At 37.9% G+C, this 15894-nt stretch overlaps 1 protein-coding gene across 2 annotated transcripts in view; it reads right to left on the bottom strand.

The window, feature by feature from the left end:
* gpat2 (glycerol-3-phosphate acyltransferase 2, mitochondrial) overlaps positions 1–15894 on the bottom strand; it is a 160639-nt gene that overhangs the window by 27049 nt on the left and 117696 nt on the right. For both annotated transcript variants that reach the window (XM_015034343.1, XM_015034344.1), the window contains exons 8-12: positions 12947–13046; positions 11408–11541; positions 10809–10908; positions 6103–6282; positions 1263–1364 (exon numbers count right to left, since the gene is read on the bottom strand). In XM_015034343.1, the coding sequence (XP_014889829.1) occupies positions 1263–1364; positions 6103–6282; positions 10809–10908; positions 11408–11541; positions 12947–13046 (616 nt within the window). The remainder of the gene's footprint in view (positions 1–1262; positions 1365–6102; positions 6283–10808; positions 10909–11407; positions 11542–12946; positions 13047–15894) is intronic.

The following is a 15894-nucleotide window of genomic DNA, read 5'->3' as shown; positions in this document are numbered from 1 at the left end:
GTAATGATTTCTTGGTTAATGTCAAGTTGTCATAAAAGAGACACTTTGAATAATGTCAACTTTGTATTAAAAGTGTCATAATTTACCAAATGACGCTTTATAACCATCATAAATATTCATGAAGGCTTATTCATGTTCATGACAGGTGTTATGTCATGTTAATGACAGTGTCATGTCAGTCTTATTCACCCCCCTTCAAATAAAGTGTTACCAAATATTTGTGGTGATTTCTACTGCACAAATTATACTAATCTGTTCAATTTAACATGGCTCCATCCAAGTGAATCAAAATGTATATGTTATGGGTCAAAAGAGCATTTCATTACCAGAATAAAGCTTCAATACAGTTCATATTCATTTAGAAACAATAATACTAATGTTTTAACTCAGGAAGAGTTCAGAAATCAATATTTGGTGGAATAACCAGGAGGGTTTCAATGGGGTGCAGTGCACTGGTATCTTTTTTTCTTTCTTTTTTTTTTTTACAGAGCTGCTCATTTTGGTGTTTGGAAATACTATCCTGAAAAACTGTAATGGTTTGGAAACTGAATGTGCAAATTAAATGTAATGAAAAACATAACATTGAGTTATAAAATGTTATGTTGCAATATATGTTGCAATTATTACCTATTTAAACTATAGGTAATAGTAATTTAGTAGCACTTTGAATAATAGTAAAAATTCTGTTATAAATAGCAGTAAAGAAATTATTTTGTTGAATCTGTTTTAAAACGGGGAGTACGTAGAAAAACTGATGTTTCCAAACCATTAAAACTACTGATTGTTACAACATTGTGGGACAGGCACAACAGACATTAATGCATTTAAAAAACAGACTGAGGTGTGCTGAAGGAGAACTGGAGGAACTGTTCTGTACAAACTTGAAAAGAGAATCGGATATTTTAGTCAATTTATGGGTTTACCATAAAATGTGTTGCTGCTGCGTGATTAACTGATAGGAGTCTAAAGTAAGGCTGCATGATACTAAGAACACAAATTGTGATAATAGTAAAAAACGGCGATGACCAACATTTTCCTCACCTTATGCAAACTCAGATCAACTGCACTAGAACAAATCAGATTCCATACTTTTTCCAAACCATGGATAAATATAGATGCAGTGGATAATCGATGTTTCCAGTTGACAGATATCTGGATAGATGGTATGCTGGGATTTTCCAGGTTACATTTTATAACCCATGTATGCAAATGCAAATTATCCTTTGATCATTTCTTAACCTAAATGAACCCATATCTTTCACCTTGAGAGAAAATGGCTGGGAAAGGTGGATCATCACACTTCCTGCTGGTTTCTTCCAGAGAAGCAACGACAGCCACTGCAACACAGGCTGTGAGCCAGCTTCCTGTGTGGACATGGAGAATATACGTCAGCAAACAGAAATTCACTCTTTATAGCCCAGAAATAAATACATTAGGAGGAAAATTCCAACTCCATCATCACTGATGGCCATAAAGTACAAGCAGTAAGAGAAAACATCCAGCTCCTAGATGCATGAACGGTGCGTTCTGTACTTTATGCGTCTGAATGAAAGAACAACATGCTCGAGTGAAAACCCCATTATTGCAATTAACAGAGAGCAACACCCACTCCCTAAAGCAGAGCTTCGAAGTGTAGATAACAGAGGGCAGCTTTTATGGAGACCAACAGCAATCAATGATGCCTTGGACAAATTATCAGCAAACCCTTAACTAATCAAGCTCTGCAGGCCGGTGAGAGAGAAAAACCCTGAGAGAGTCTAGCAGCTGTTATGTCACTGAAAATGTTTTTCCTCTTGACCCTAAATGTGTAACAACGAGCCCTCTCCCAGGACAAGCCTGAGAAAACTGTGTCAGCAACAATGACATCCTGAGCCTTGGTTAAGTGAGAAATATTCATCGTCTGCACTGAAACAGGCACTCATAGACTCAACAGTCTGGCTTAATACTTTTTGGAGAACCATTATGCTTTCAACAAACCTTTTCAGGGGGGTGTAGGTAGAAAGCATATGGTGTTATGGATTTAGAGGATCCTGCCCCTTTGTGAACCTGTTTTGAACAAGCTATGCACGTAGTAAAGAAAAAGCTCTCTTAAAACAGGGAAAATATACCCGAGTGGTGCCTACGCCTACATCAGCCATATGGCTGGTGCAGATTTAAGGCGGTGCTGATGCTGAGCTTTTAGCTGATCACTCTGGCAGAGCGGTAGAGGCTCTTCCTGTTTCAGTGCTTCCTTTACTTGTAGTATCATCTAAAACCTGGGAGTGTCCTGCAAACCTGGACAGAAATCCCTGTTTTATTTATTTTAGGATACTTTTCCACCAAAGAGGTTCTGAAGGCTGGCGCCAGTTTAAAATCGTTATAAAAAAGAACCAGTTAGGATGTGCCACTCGAGATTGACTCAAAACAATCTCCTATATCTCGCTAAAATTTTACTTGTAAGTTAGTTTTGTGTTATTTCAAGTTTAAGATAACGGCACTAGACATTAGTGAAAAGATTTGTAAGATTTTGTGTTTTTGCAGTGCAAGAAAAACATCTTGTGTACCTTGATGATGACGGCTTGGCACCATTAAAGGCAGAAAGCAGAGAAATGCCCACCGTTACCATAGTTTAAGCTCAAACAGAAAATACTGGTGGCCAACAAGTCGAGCTCAAATTGTGATTTGACAAACCAAAGATAAATGCAATTCAAATATCACTGAAAATTATCAAAACCTGAACAATAAAAGGGACATTTCCACTTTTTCAAGACTGTAGAAACCCTGATGAAATGACAGAGGAAAACCTGCCACTAAGAGGCTCTTACATTCACCTTGGTTTGAGTCCTGCAACTGTTTTGATGGAAAAACCCTGATGCAGTAATGTTAAATAAATACATATAAATAAGTACACCTCGTCATTCCAAAGGTTTAATGTATAAATAGTCTTCAGTTATTGAAATCTAATCTTAAGTGAACATAAACCACTAAAAACCAAAAAGGAAATGATTGACAGAAGCCAAGAACACCCCTAAGGCACTAAAACACAAAATATGTAAAACCCAAGAATTTAAAGGGGGTGTACTTTATTTTTTGTTTATACTCCAAATGGGTGATGTGATAATCTTCCTCAGTTTCTTGATTTCTCCTGCAGCTGTAGGAGTCGTAGGCTGCATGTTTTGCTCAGATTTCTGAGCAGATTTTTTATGCATGTGAGATCCCAACAAACATGAGAGATCCTAAGGAAAGACAAGTCACGCTAAATCAAAAATTATCTGTAAACCATGTCTGATGAGGATGATACAACAACATTTCACAGCATATGGATTAAATTCTTACCTAAAGAATTTTTGTTCTGCATGTCCAGTCTGTGTTAGACACAATCCTCAAGGGAACATAAGGCCAAAAAGACGAAGTTTCCCAAAACCCTCTTATCCATTTCAAACAACGCATATGGATTTTATTGAACTCACACAAAGTGGACCATATGAATACTGTTTGAGAATGATTGATGCTTTTTCTAAATGGGTTGAAATAGTTCCAGCAAAGCATGCAGAAGCTCTGAGAGTAACTAAAGCTATATCTAAAACTATTATTCCAACACACAGCATCCAACAAACTATTTATAGGGACAATGGGCCACATTTTGTAAACCAAGTGATACAAAACATGGCTACTCACTTGGGAATGACATTGAAAAACCACTGTGCCTATCACCTTCAGAGTGCAGGGCTGGTAGAAAGAACAAATGGTACTGTGAAAAGCATATTAAGAAAATGCATGGAAGACACTGGCCGGCCCTGGCCAGATTGTGTGGACTTGGTGAAGCTCTATATGAGAATCACCCCCACAGCAGAGAATCACCCCCACAGCAGATGAGAATCACCCCCACAGCAGATGGTTTTGAAATAATTCATGGGAGAGCTTACAGATTACCTCAGTTCTCTCCAGATTTACAGAAAGCAGACGTAGAACAAACAGCAGATTATATGATCAGAACTCTTAAACTGAAGGAAGTGTCCAGTGCAAATTTACTACCTTCTGATTCTCTTCCTTCGCAGGAGACCACTCCCATCGAGCCAGCTGACTGGGTCTACATTAAAGTCATCAAACGAAAGAACTGGGCCAGTCCACGGTGGGAAGGACCGTTCCAGGTGCTGATGACCACACCAACAGCTGTAAAGATTGCTGAAAAACCCAGCTGGATACATCTCAGTCACTACAAGCTACAGAGAGTGTTGGAGCACTAATTCAGGGTAGCGGGGAAGGCTGGCTTCACAGGGTTTCCAAACCATAGGGTGGTTCGTCTCAACCCCAGTGAAGAAACTCGACAGATCCTCACTCCTTAGTTTGGGGGCTCTGACATCTTTGTATGCTGTGCAGCAATGGGGCATCCATATGTCAGGTGGAGCCCCTACTGCGCTGTGAAAAGTTTATGCAAGGCCTGTTTCCATGGGTTGGAGTAGGTGAGATTCGGGACCACGTTGAAATCAACAGGTATGGATTACTGCGACTCATCAACAGCACACACCAGCTGGCCAATCGCACCGTGAGAGAGCTGACTGAACTGAGAAACATGGTTTTGCAAAATCGTGTTGTACTGGACCAACTCACAGCCTCTCAGGGTGGTGTTTGCAAAATGATTGGCCCATCATGCTGCACGTTCATCCCTGATGAAACAGGAACTGGTGGAACTATTTCTGACGCTCTACATGAACTGGAGGAACTTAAACATTATGTGGAAAGTGGAATGCATGGATCACATCCTTTTGACTTTCTTTCTTGGCTCACTTCGGGACCATGGTGGAATTTACTGTTGAAGCTTGGAAAACCTATTCTGGGTGTTTTGATTATTTTTTGCCTGTTCACAAGTTGCATTATTCCATGCCTTCGAAGCATGATGTTAAAGACAATTAACACTGCTGTGGTCAGCTATCAGCTGGTCAGACCAACTTCTAACACCGATGAGGACGACTTGTTTCATATGGATAAAGATGCTGAATAGTGGATTGCATGACAATGTTCTGTAATCAGTAAAAAGATTAAATTATCTGCTGAATGATTCCTACACTGAGAATGTGAAAACAAGTGGTGATAGTGATAACTGCATTTGATTTTCTGCTGTTTTTTCTTCTTTTTTACATTATAGTTTTCTTATACTTCTTTTATTGTGCATGTTTAGACTAGAAAAAAAAAAACCTTCCATTTTTTGGTTTCCTACTATTTTCTTTTTCCTTTCTTTCTTCCTTCTTTCTTTTTGTGTGACATGTAAAAATGATAAAGAGGAGGGAGAATGTTGGGATTTTTCTGTGTTATCGTTCTTACATTTATAACATTCAACATTTATTATTACTTTAGATCATTAACCCAACATTATATTGTTATAGATTATTGTGATTTTCAATTTAAAGTATTCTCTTCCTTCTGTGTGTATAAACTGACCTGGAGGCCCCATCTGCCTGATCGTCTTCATGTGAAACAGTTAACTGTGTGTTTCCCAGACCTTGAATTATGTTTCCACAGGTGCCTTCTTAACAACCGGAATACTCCCGACCTTAGAAACTGCCTGTGTGCAGAAGTATTTTGTCTCTGCGGTTTTCCTTACCTATCCTCCCTCTTTTTTGCTTGATAATAAAAGACAAAACTGTAACCAAAGGTCTTTAGGACGCTCAGTGAACGGCTCGGAGGAGCAGTTTCCTGAGTCTTCTCCTGTTGCAAAAGCTTGGTCAGAAAACTCATATACGTTGTCTGTGGTTCTTTTATGTAGGTTCAAAAATACCTAACAATGTCTTTGTTTTCAGATATGAGTCAGTCGGCTATTGCTATGTTATTTTTTGACGCAAATTGCCATATTGAGTGATTCAATAATTACCAGTGACTGCATGCACCTCATGTCACACCAAATCAGTTTGATAACAAGCAAAGCAAACTGTAACTTGCTTCCTGTTGGTAGCTGAACACCTACATCTGCACTTTTTCCCTCCGCCTCCTGCAGCATCGCGGCTTCGCATTTCTTCCTCTCACAGCTTGAGAAACCAAATCTGCTGTGTTGCTCTCAAGGGCACAACAGTTACAGATGGCTGCCATTAACCGTGTGCCTGCTAGTGTGTGTTTACTCGCGTGCACCTTAACGTTGGTGTCGGCCGCACAGTCGTATGAGATGCCCACAGGGACCAGGCTGACATCAGGGACAGATCCCTCTTTGATGAGCTGCCTGATGCGAGCCAGCCACTGGCCGCCGTGGCCAGACGTCGCTGACACGCCGACGCTTAACGCCTGACCCTCATGAAGCAGCTCACGTACCAGCTGAGGAAGAGAGAAAAAAATGACAGAAAAAAGGTCTGTAAATCCTGGCATCAGTTGCACACCATGCAAATTATTGATTCATGAATGAATCAAATAGATATGTAAAAAAGAGAACATACATATATATATATATATATAAAGAAAATTGTGGTTTTCTCACATTGAGGTTTCCCCCAGTGTATTATCAATCAATCAAATTTTATTTGTATAGCACATTTCAGCAGCAAGGCATTTCAAGGTGCTTTACATAATTAAAAAACAAAATAAAAACAGCATGTGACATTGAATAAACAGTAAGAGAGAGACATAGATTTTGGAAAAAGAAAAAAAAAGATAAAAACATACTTTTGTTACGGAATTTGATCGCCTGTCGTCGCCGGACTCCGTCGTCCGGTTAACACGGGTATTATCCAGGCCCCGTCGCCTGACAGGACAAGGTCTCCAAACCCTGCAGCACCAAGCTCCGTCCACCTATCACACGAATTTTTGCGCTAGGACTTCGCCGTCCTACACGGATTTTTGTGCACTATTTTTACCTGTTAAGAGTCTAGAATTTACAGGGTTTTTTTGTGGGAGACCCTGTTCATTATTAAAGTTGGACATATTTACAAAACATAAAACTGGAACCTTTTGCTGAATAAAAAAATAAAAGTTGAAAAGAGTAAATAAAGAATACGTTCAGAAAGAAGGCCTGGTTGCTCTTGAAGGAATGAGAAGTTGACATTGCTCCGTTGTGCAGCTGCACTTGCGCTTTCAAGGTGAAATTTAAGGAGCTTGTTGAGAGTTTATATTTCTAAGCAGAACCACATAAAGTTCATTTTGTATCCCACACCGGACTGTTTGCGCCCTCTGCCATATTTGTTTCTCTTACAACCAGCTAGCTTGAGGATAACCAGTTGTGCCCTCTTGTGGATGGCGGCAGAACTACAACACTGAAAGAAGGTCTAAGCGGACATTATTAGTTAATCAATTAGAACTAATTTTAATCCAATAAACCATGAATCGACACTTTAAGTCGATTCATTGTTTGCATCCATGAGACATCTATACAAGATGCTGGAGGAAGGGGTCCAGAGGATGGAGGCAGCTGAAGGATGACAAATCAAAACAGAAGGGACAGGGTAAAAAGCAGGAAAAAGAAGCGATGTGTGTGGGGGGGGGGAGGACACTTTATGACATTCAGAGACACTTCCCTCGCCTCGAGTACCGTTTTCCCCTTACAAACAGGAGAAATTCAATTACTATTGAACAGCAGCTAAGCAGGCCCACACTCAATAAACAATAAAGGTCTATTAACATTGAAATACAACCGATAAACAGGCCTGCTCTCTCACACAAGGCCAATATGCTTACTCACATAAATGGTAATTGAAGGAAAGAAATAATGAAGAATGAATAAATGCACAAACAAATAAATAAAACTCTTTACATACCACTGGGGTTGTACTACTGTGTATAACAGTTTGAGCTTCACAGCGCAGCATTGATCTGGAAGAGGCCCAGATCGCTGAATAAAACATACAGATGCTCATCAATAAGTAAGCATTTTATTGAAATGTTTACTTATTCAAGTGTGTGTACTTTTTTAAGGTAAGATATTAATTTAATAAAAGTTGGATTAAGGCTGAAACAAAGAAAATGTGGAAAAAGTGAAGCTCTATGAATGCACAGCATCTACTTTACATAGATAAACATAAATAAATACTTAAAAAGCATCAATTTTTCTCTAATGTATATGAAGATTTGAGTTTATTTTGAAATGAATAACTTTACAGAGGGGAACAAACCTCTTTAGAGGAATTTGTAGAAAACAACAGTTTATTTTTAAATAGAAACAGTTATTAATCGCTGCAGTACTACACAGATAAACAGCACCAGAAAATCTAGAAAAGATGTGAGGGAATAGTAGATGCTGCATAATGAAAAGGAAAAAAAGCACAAACCATCCTCTGATAAGGGAATAACAATGAGGGCAGACCTGCCAAGTAAACACAATCAGGTAACCAGCGCTCTTCTCATTTCTCCACCCTGTTCTCATTGCTTTGTGGAGCCAGACCCAAAACTGGGGTCTCTGTAGCAAAATGCAACCCCCCAGGTAATTTCAGGAATGAATAAGAAGTGGGATGAAGCTGGGGAACGAGGGAAAGCAGGAAAATACAGGTTGTATTCCGATCGAGGAGTTGGCTGTGATAACACTCCACCACAGAAACCAAAATTATAATGATGCACATTGCATACCCTGCAATTTTATACAGTTACCTGACATTTCTTTTTCTTTTGTTGTTAATAAAAAAAAAAGCAAAATTCATAAGCAATTTAATTTCTGTCAGGGTTGCTTCTCCTCGTTGTTGGTTGCATGTAAACAGAGGATGTCCACAAATGATTTCATGTTGATGGCCTGAAATCATGGGTGCAGTAGCTCTACAGACGGCGAATGTTTTACTGCGTTTTAGTGCCACACTGCAACAATTTTTGCTTGTTTTAGCTGATTCTATTCCATCAAACTCTTCTGATAATTTTTTCCATCTTAAAAATGGTTTGCACAACCAAAGCACATTTAAAATAGTTATGTTCTTGAGGTCTGCAGCTTTTTAAACACATTTGCTGCATATTAGTCCAAGAGCCTCACTGCACATCACTAATTTGCAGATTTTCATTCATGCTGTAGGGATAGCAAAGAAACAATCTTTTATTCTCAGAGTAAGCAGGTGGAAGGCCTGTAGTTATTTTCACAGCATGATATTTACATTTGGGAGATGTTGGGAAACAGCCAGGCATGAAAGTTTGGAGCAACTGAATCGAAACTTCTGTCGCTTGTAAAACGGAGAACTATTTGTATAATGATGGACAAGAGTTACCTGAAAATGTAGGAAATTAAACTGTAATTCACCATGTACACATTTTATTGAACACTTTAATCCAGCGGTGTCCAAACTTTTTGTCAAATGGGCCAAAATCAGACATAAAAGGACTCGAGGACAAAAAAAAAAAAGATTTTTACCAACTCAATAACTAAACATGCAATACTTAAATTAAACAAACAAAGCAGTCAGATTTGTTGCTGGAAAATGATGCATAAATTATTATAGTTCCAAAACTTAGTGTTCTGCAGATTTGCCTTATCAAAAAATGGTGTTGCTCATTTCCTAGGTATCAATTGGGAAAAAAAGAACACAGTTTAATCAATTCTGATTAATAATTGTTTTCTTTGATTTAGCCAAGTTCATAAATTAATTAAAAGCAGATTTGGGTGAAGCGAAGTTTAATTTTGAGTAAAGGTCAGTGGTTCTGGAAGAGAATGCAAAAAGCAATTCCTTTATAGGCAATATTTTATTTATTTGTGACAATTTTGTCCAAATTAAAGATAGAAAATTAAAGCTTCATCAATATCAAACACCTTAACTGGGGGCCAAATTTGTATCTTTCTTGAACTGAAGTCAGGAGCCACAAATGGCCCCCGGGCCACACTTTGGACACCCCTGCTATAATCTATAGTACAGCATTATTCCTTTAAAACAAGCAGATAGTGCGTTATATTGGTGGGTCATCTCTGTTCAACGATTAAATTGAAAAGAGAGCAAATGGGTAAAATTTAATTGTTTCTGGAAAACAATCAGATTCATAAATGTTGATCAAACGGGGCCTTCAGGTGAAAGTGGAGAAAACAGAGCAGAGCTTCTTAGGGCCACGTGAAACTGTGTGGTAACTGCTGAATATTGACAAAATGTATTATGATTGACTCACATTTTCCTCACCAATCTCTTTCTTTGTGAGCATACAGAGCAGTGAAAGTTCATCCAAATGGCTAACTACAATAAAACTACACAGAACCTGAAAGTTTAGAGGTAACCAAATATTGAACCAAAGTAATCCTTTGCTCTGTGATCCTGAAAAGTCTTGCACTGACATTTGTGATTCAATGTTTTGTGGAGTTTCAGTGTATGCTGTATTCCACCACAAACAAAAGAACAGCTGGTATAAATTGCTAAAAGCTTCCCAACATTTTACAACAATAACACGGTCTTGTACAACGCTGCGGCTGAGAGAGTGACCGTCAATAGATGAGGAGCATTGTGGGTTGGACAACCCATCATGAGGACAAAACAACCGAGCTTCCACAAGGAAAACAAATCCAAAACAACAGATTTTTAAGACTATTTTTTAGCTTCTTCTTTCCAAATCTTAATGTTTCCTGTTAAACTGATTAAATAAAACAATTTGATTAAATTAGAATCAAACATACTTCATAAGAATCAAAGAGCTGCTGAATGAATTCCTGTAAAATTAACTCAGATCACTTCACCACTCTTCTAAAGATATACTTTCTTTACATTTTATGTTAACAAGCGCATCTTTAAATTTAAAATATGAGTAATTTGTCATTTATTTTAACTTTAAAGTATATCTCTATAAGGAGGACTTCCTGAGCAACAGATCATTATTCAACTGGGATGGAGGAAATCATCAGTAACTTCTGTTGCCTTAAATTCTCTACCATAAAGAAAATGTGGAAAGTTTGGACTTACAGATGTCATGACAGCAGAGTAGAGAGGATCCATTTCAGCTTCAAGTTCGGTCGCTGCATTAGGAGGCAGCAGGATGACACCTACTTTCTCCAAGACGGATCTATAGGATAAAAGAATGATAAATTACATGTTGGTTTCTGTTTTAAAACCATCTAAAGTGGCATCTGTGCTTCAGTAGAAAACAACTGGATTTCTCTTAGTTTTACAGCTCATCCAAAACTGCTCTTCATCTTCTAAAAGGATTAAATCTGAGCCCATCTCTTACTATTCATGTTTAATTAAATGGCTTTGTCTTCCCTGTCCAGAAAAGTGAAGAATCTGGATAGGGAAGGCATGTGAATAAAGAGAAGTAAAGGAAGCCATCTATGTTAAACGAATGAGCAGATGGACGTATATTTCATCTTTTCACAACTGAAGAAGTCTTTTTGATGGGAGCCGAGACGAAACAAAATAACTCCAGCTAAAGCGATCACAATATGGCTGACTGAGAATCTACACCGGCATTAAGCAACCTGATGAAATGTTGCAGGTTACTCGTTTTTGCAGCACGTCTTGACTTCACACGTCTTTGTGCATTTGTGTGTTTTGAGTCTTTATACCTTAGAAAGGAGCTTTTGACGTGGAGAGGACAAACGGTGTATGGCGTTCTCAGGCTGTGACAGAGGAGCGCGAGAGGGATGAGAGCGCAGTCCACGGCGCTTTGACGCAGATACACGTATACCAGGGGAGAGCCCTGAATTAAACAACAGAAGCAGTTTCAGATAAAACAAACTCCTCACGTTGCCATTTATTATTCCAAACAGAGACGGACTCTGCAGAGGTGTGTGACCATTCATGTTTAATCAGTCCTGAAATCAAACACTACAGAACATATCAGCAAAATCAAGCATCAAGAAAATACATTTACAGTTTAAGCCCAATATTTACATATCTAGAATGATTTCTATTTGCTAAACACCACAATTATGAGAGACGTTTTAGTACTTTTCACAAAATAAGTTTACTTTATTTGTTAAAAATTCTGCTGAGCTGAAGGCTTTCTCTGGTGGCCTTTCCAAAACATTGACATTGATGTCCTTAAGCCACTTGGTAATTAATTTGGTGCCATGACTGGAGTCATTTTGTGCTTGGAAGATTCTTTTGCACCGAAGCTTTGACTTCCTGGAAGATGTTTCCAGATGTTGCTTCAGAGTTTATACAATGTTCTTTTCTCTTTATTTTGAAACGAAAAAACCAAAGAACGAACCATACACGGATTCAGAAGAGGCAGATATGCTGGTCTCTGGATTTCTAGCAAAATCTGGATATTTTGACTCTGCAACTTTAAGGACATTTTGTTCTATGATATGAGTTCAGTGAACAAACCCACAAACAGATGTGTGTGTTTGTCCTTTAGTCTAAGAAAGCAAAGTGAAAAATCAATTCAAAACTCCTAAAATGCACTAAATAATATGTGGTAATTATGAGCATCATAAGACAAGGACAATATGCTCAGTAGTTTTTGGGAAGGCTTAACCCAATTAAAACATGGATAAGACCTAATCCTACTTTATATACAGTTATCTGCTTATTATATCTTGATTGTGACAGGAAAAACTTAAATTTGTCTAAAAATGCAAAACCAATCATAATCACTAAAAGTTAAGATCCACCCTTTCCTGTTTATGTATAAAACCTAGTAAGATCAATGCAAAAGACATAGCTCTAAGAAATTAATTCATGCCTACTTTGACTCTGCATCAGCAGCGTGACTCATTAACTTCTGTTTAGTCAACCGTGTAATTAGAATAACGTTTGTTTTTTTTTAGCAAAAGAAGTTTAAAAAGACGAGAAAAACTTTTAAAGATCTTCAGCTGTTTTTGCACAGAGTTGCTGAAAACAGACATTTTATTTATCTTGAAGACAAACACCGCTGTAGCTGTTTACCATCTAATTATACAATGCGGTACGGTTTAATTTCACACACCATGCATGGACGAGCATGAAGGTAAAACATTACAGTTTCTATGTGTAAAAATACTAAGTATATTTTCCTCGTTTCACCAGCTGGACGGAAACCTTGTGACACTATCATGTGTGAGCAGGAGTTGTAACACTGGATGGAAAGACTTTTTTTTTTTAATATTAAATATTCATACCTCTTGTGTTGCTTTGTGTAAAGCTGGAAGATGATTTCTGTTGACTTGAATACTTCCAAACACGGAGGCAAACATCTTCAGCATCATCCAGGACATGAATCTACTCAGGAGATGATAATGTGTAGAGACATTTAAACGGAAAGAAGAGAAAAAAATGAATGTGGTAAAACTTAAGACATATAGCTGCTAACAATGAGGAGCAGAAAGTAACTTAAAAAAAGGAGGATGTAGACCGGCTGAACAACATGTAAATGAGATCGATGGGAGTGAGACAAAGTAGGGAGAATAGGGATGAGTGATGACATGGGGAGGAGGCGAAGCGGAAAGCGATAAAGAGGAAGGGTTGTGAGGGTGACAGCTGCAGATGGAGACAAAGGTCGTCGCTGTAAATGAGAAAGAAAAGAGGAGAGCAGAAATGGGGAAAAGAGATCTTGAAAAGAGATTTGTTAAGCCCCAAGAAAAGCCTGAAAAGTTTCATAGAGAGGAAGAAAGGGACAAGTTTAGATGTATTTCATCAGACATTAACTCAATTTTTGACATCATCTGTGACTAAAAGCACAAAAAAGGATTTGAGAACCTGAAATGTTCATGGCTCAAAAAGTCTCCCTAAGACAAGTTTGTGCCTGGAGGAGTGTCATCTTGAGAAGCGTGATAAATGATTGATAGATGATCGTAGGTAGCCACATTTTGAAATGTCTCAATCTCAACATCAGAGGAGCCTTTCAGTGTTTGAGGCATGGCTGTGTGAGTCAGTCAGAAGATGACAACATCAAAACGGGTTTTCTGTTTTACCATTCAGTAACCAAAGGGGGAAGTACATAAAAGCCTCCAGAGTGGCAAATCTGAGTTTATTTTTATCAGGAAAACCTAATTTTAGGTCTTGTCAATGCTATAATAAGGTGAAGAAAAGGATCCAAATGTAATGGGTAAGAATCGTCTTTGCTGGCCACTTCAGGTGGTCTGATCCTCTCTGAGGGCCACCCAGGCTGACCTCAGCAGGTCGTTCCTCTGCTTTGTTCACATTTTATCATTCGTTCTATGTGTGGCAATCACAAGAGTCTCTCTGTAAATGTAAACGACATGGAGTGGCATCAGATTCTAGCAGTTGTAGGATTTCTCTTGTCTTTGGTAAAATACCAGGAGCCATTTCTCCAGAGTTCACTTCAACCAAACCGAGGCCAAAGTTTACAGCCGGACCAGATCTGCCGTTTTGATCTGCATCAGAGTTTGATTGCATGTTCACACCTCCCGAAAAGAATCCAACTTTCCAGGCAAAAGAACTGGAGTTTGATTAAAGTGGACTAAACAGAGTTGGTGTGAATGTCAAGTAAGCTTTGTATTCTGGTGATGACGGCGTACAAAGGGGTTGTTTTATGGAAAATTAGGCATTAACATAAATAACCACGCAATAAAATGTATTTTACTTTAATCTTCAGAAAAGCCAGAGATTTCCTTGCAATTTTCAGATTTTTATACCAGTTTTTTTATTAAGTGTCCTAGACGACATTTGTTGTAAATTGACAATATATATGTAAAAAAACAGAATTGAATTGCTTTATGTCGAGTGTTTGTTTCTGTTACGTTTCGTTTTAAATCAGGAGGGTGAAGCTTAGAAATACTGCTTGCGTTTACTCGTTTCATATATTTTCTTTGAGTTAGTTTATCAATAATAAGTAGATAATACCAAATTATAAACAGATGTGACTCTCGACTTTATTGTTTACCTATTCTCTTCAATTGTTACGTTTCCTGAAAATTATTTTTCCCAAGAAAATGCACAGAAATCTTTTTCCCAGAAAAAGTATTTACTCCTCAAGTTGACTTTGACAAACATTATTATAGTTGAACTTCATTACAACATCTGATGATTCTTTGAATTACAACTAATGCCTCTGTGTTCGTCTCTAAACTAGTTTTCAACTATATTACTCTAAATGAGGAATCAACAGAATACAAATGATAATATAACCATAAAAAATGGCTATTATTTGTGTGCTATGTGACACTCTTTTCCCCGCAGTCGTTTTCTGGCTGGGAATAGAGACAATTACGATGATTACACATGCATGATTGAAACACTTTGAAAAGATTATAATTACACAATTAAGTCTAAAATGTGACCGTAAGAGAAAAACCTGAAAAGTGACCTATATGGCAACTTTGATCACTTGAAATTAGAGTAAAGAGAAAAAACCCCAAAATTTATTAAAAATAAGAAAGTGGTGGTTTGATGATAATAATTAAGAAAAGCATGCTAGATTTCTGTTTTTGATAAACAGATGCAGAAGAAAGCTTTTCTTGTCCTAAATCTGTAAGTTGCCTTGACTTGTTTTCTATGCATTTTAAACATGCAGTACTTTGATCCTATTTTTAACCAAACTTCACCATAGCAACTACAGATGCAGCTTATGACCATTATCAATTAATGCAACAAAATACATGAGGCTACAACATATCTTTCTTTTGTTGTCCACACCTTTTCTGCCTACATCAAAGGCTCAACATTTCGCCGGAGAACATCTCCAACTCAGATCCAGGGCTTTGTTATGCATTTAAGGCTCAAGGGCCTTCAGTTCTGTTCAATGGAGTCCTTGTTTGTTATAATGAAAAACACATCTTCCACTGGCTCATTAACCGGACAGCAATAGAAGTTGTTGGAAGAAAATAAGTTATGCAAGACTTAAGCAACACAGTCAGTGTTGCTAAAGGATCAGTTTATTGCTAGTTTTGATCATTTTTATGGGGTTTAATGCTGGCAATCAAAAAAGTAAAATATCACAAGCAAAATAAGCAGCTTAGGAGTTATAATAATTGAGCTATATTCATAAATGCATGTAGGTGTGTCTATATGAGTGAATGTGTGCATCTATGTGTGTGTGTGTATAAAAAAAAATTCCCCTCTCACCCTCCGTGGGTGGTCTCTTTCATCCTCTGAGCTCGGGTCCTCT

Source organism: Poecilia latipinna, unplaced genomic scaffold (assembly GCF_001443285.1).
Source record: "Poecilia latipinna isolate Pla-1442-1.1 unplaced genomic scaffold, P_latipinna-1.0 Scaffold296, whole genome shotgun sequence".
NCBI classification, from domain to species: Eukaryota; Metazoa; Chordata; class Actinopteri; order Cyprinodontiformes; family Poeciliidae; genus Poecilia; species Poecilia latipinna.
Note: the sequence above shows the minus strand (reverse complement) of the source record. Positions and strands in the feature narration are given on the sequence as shown.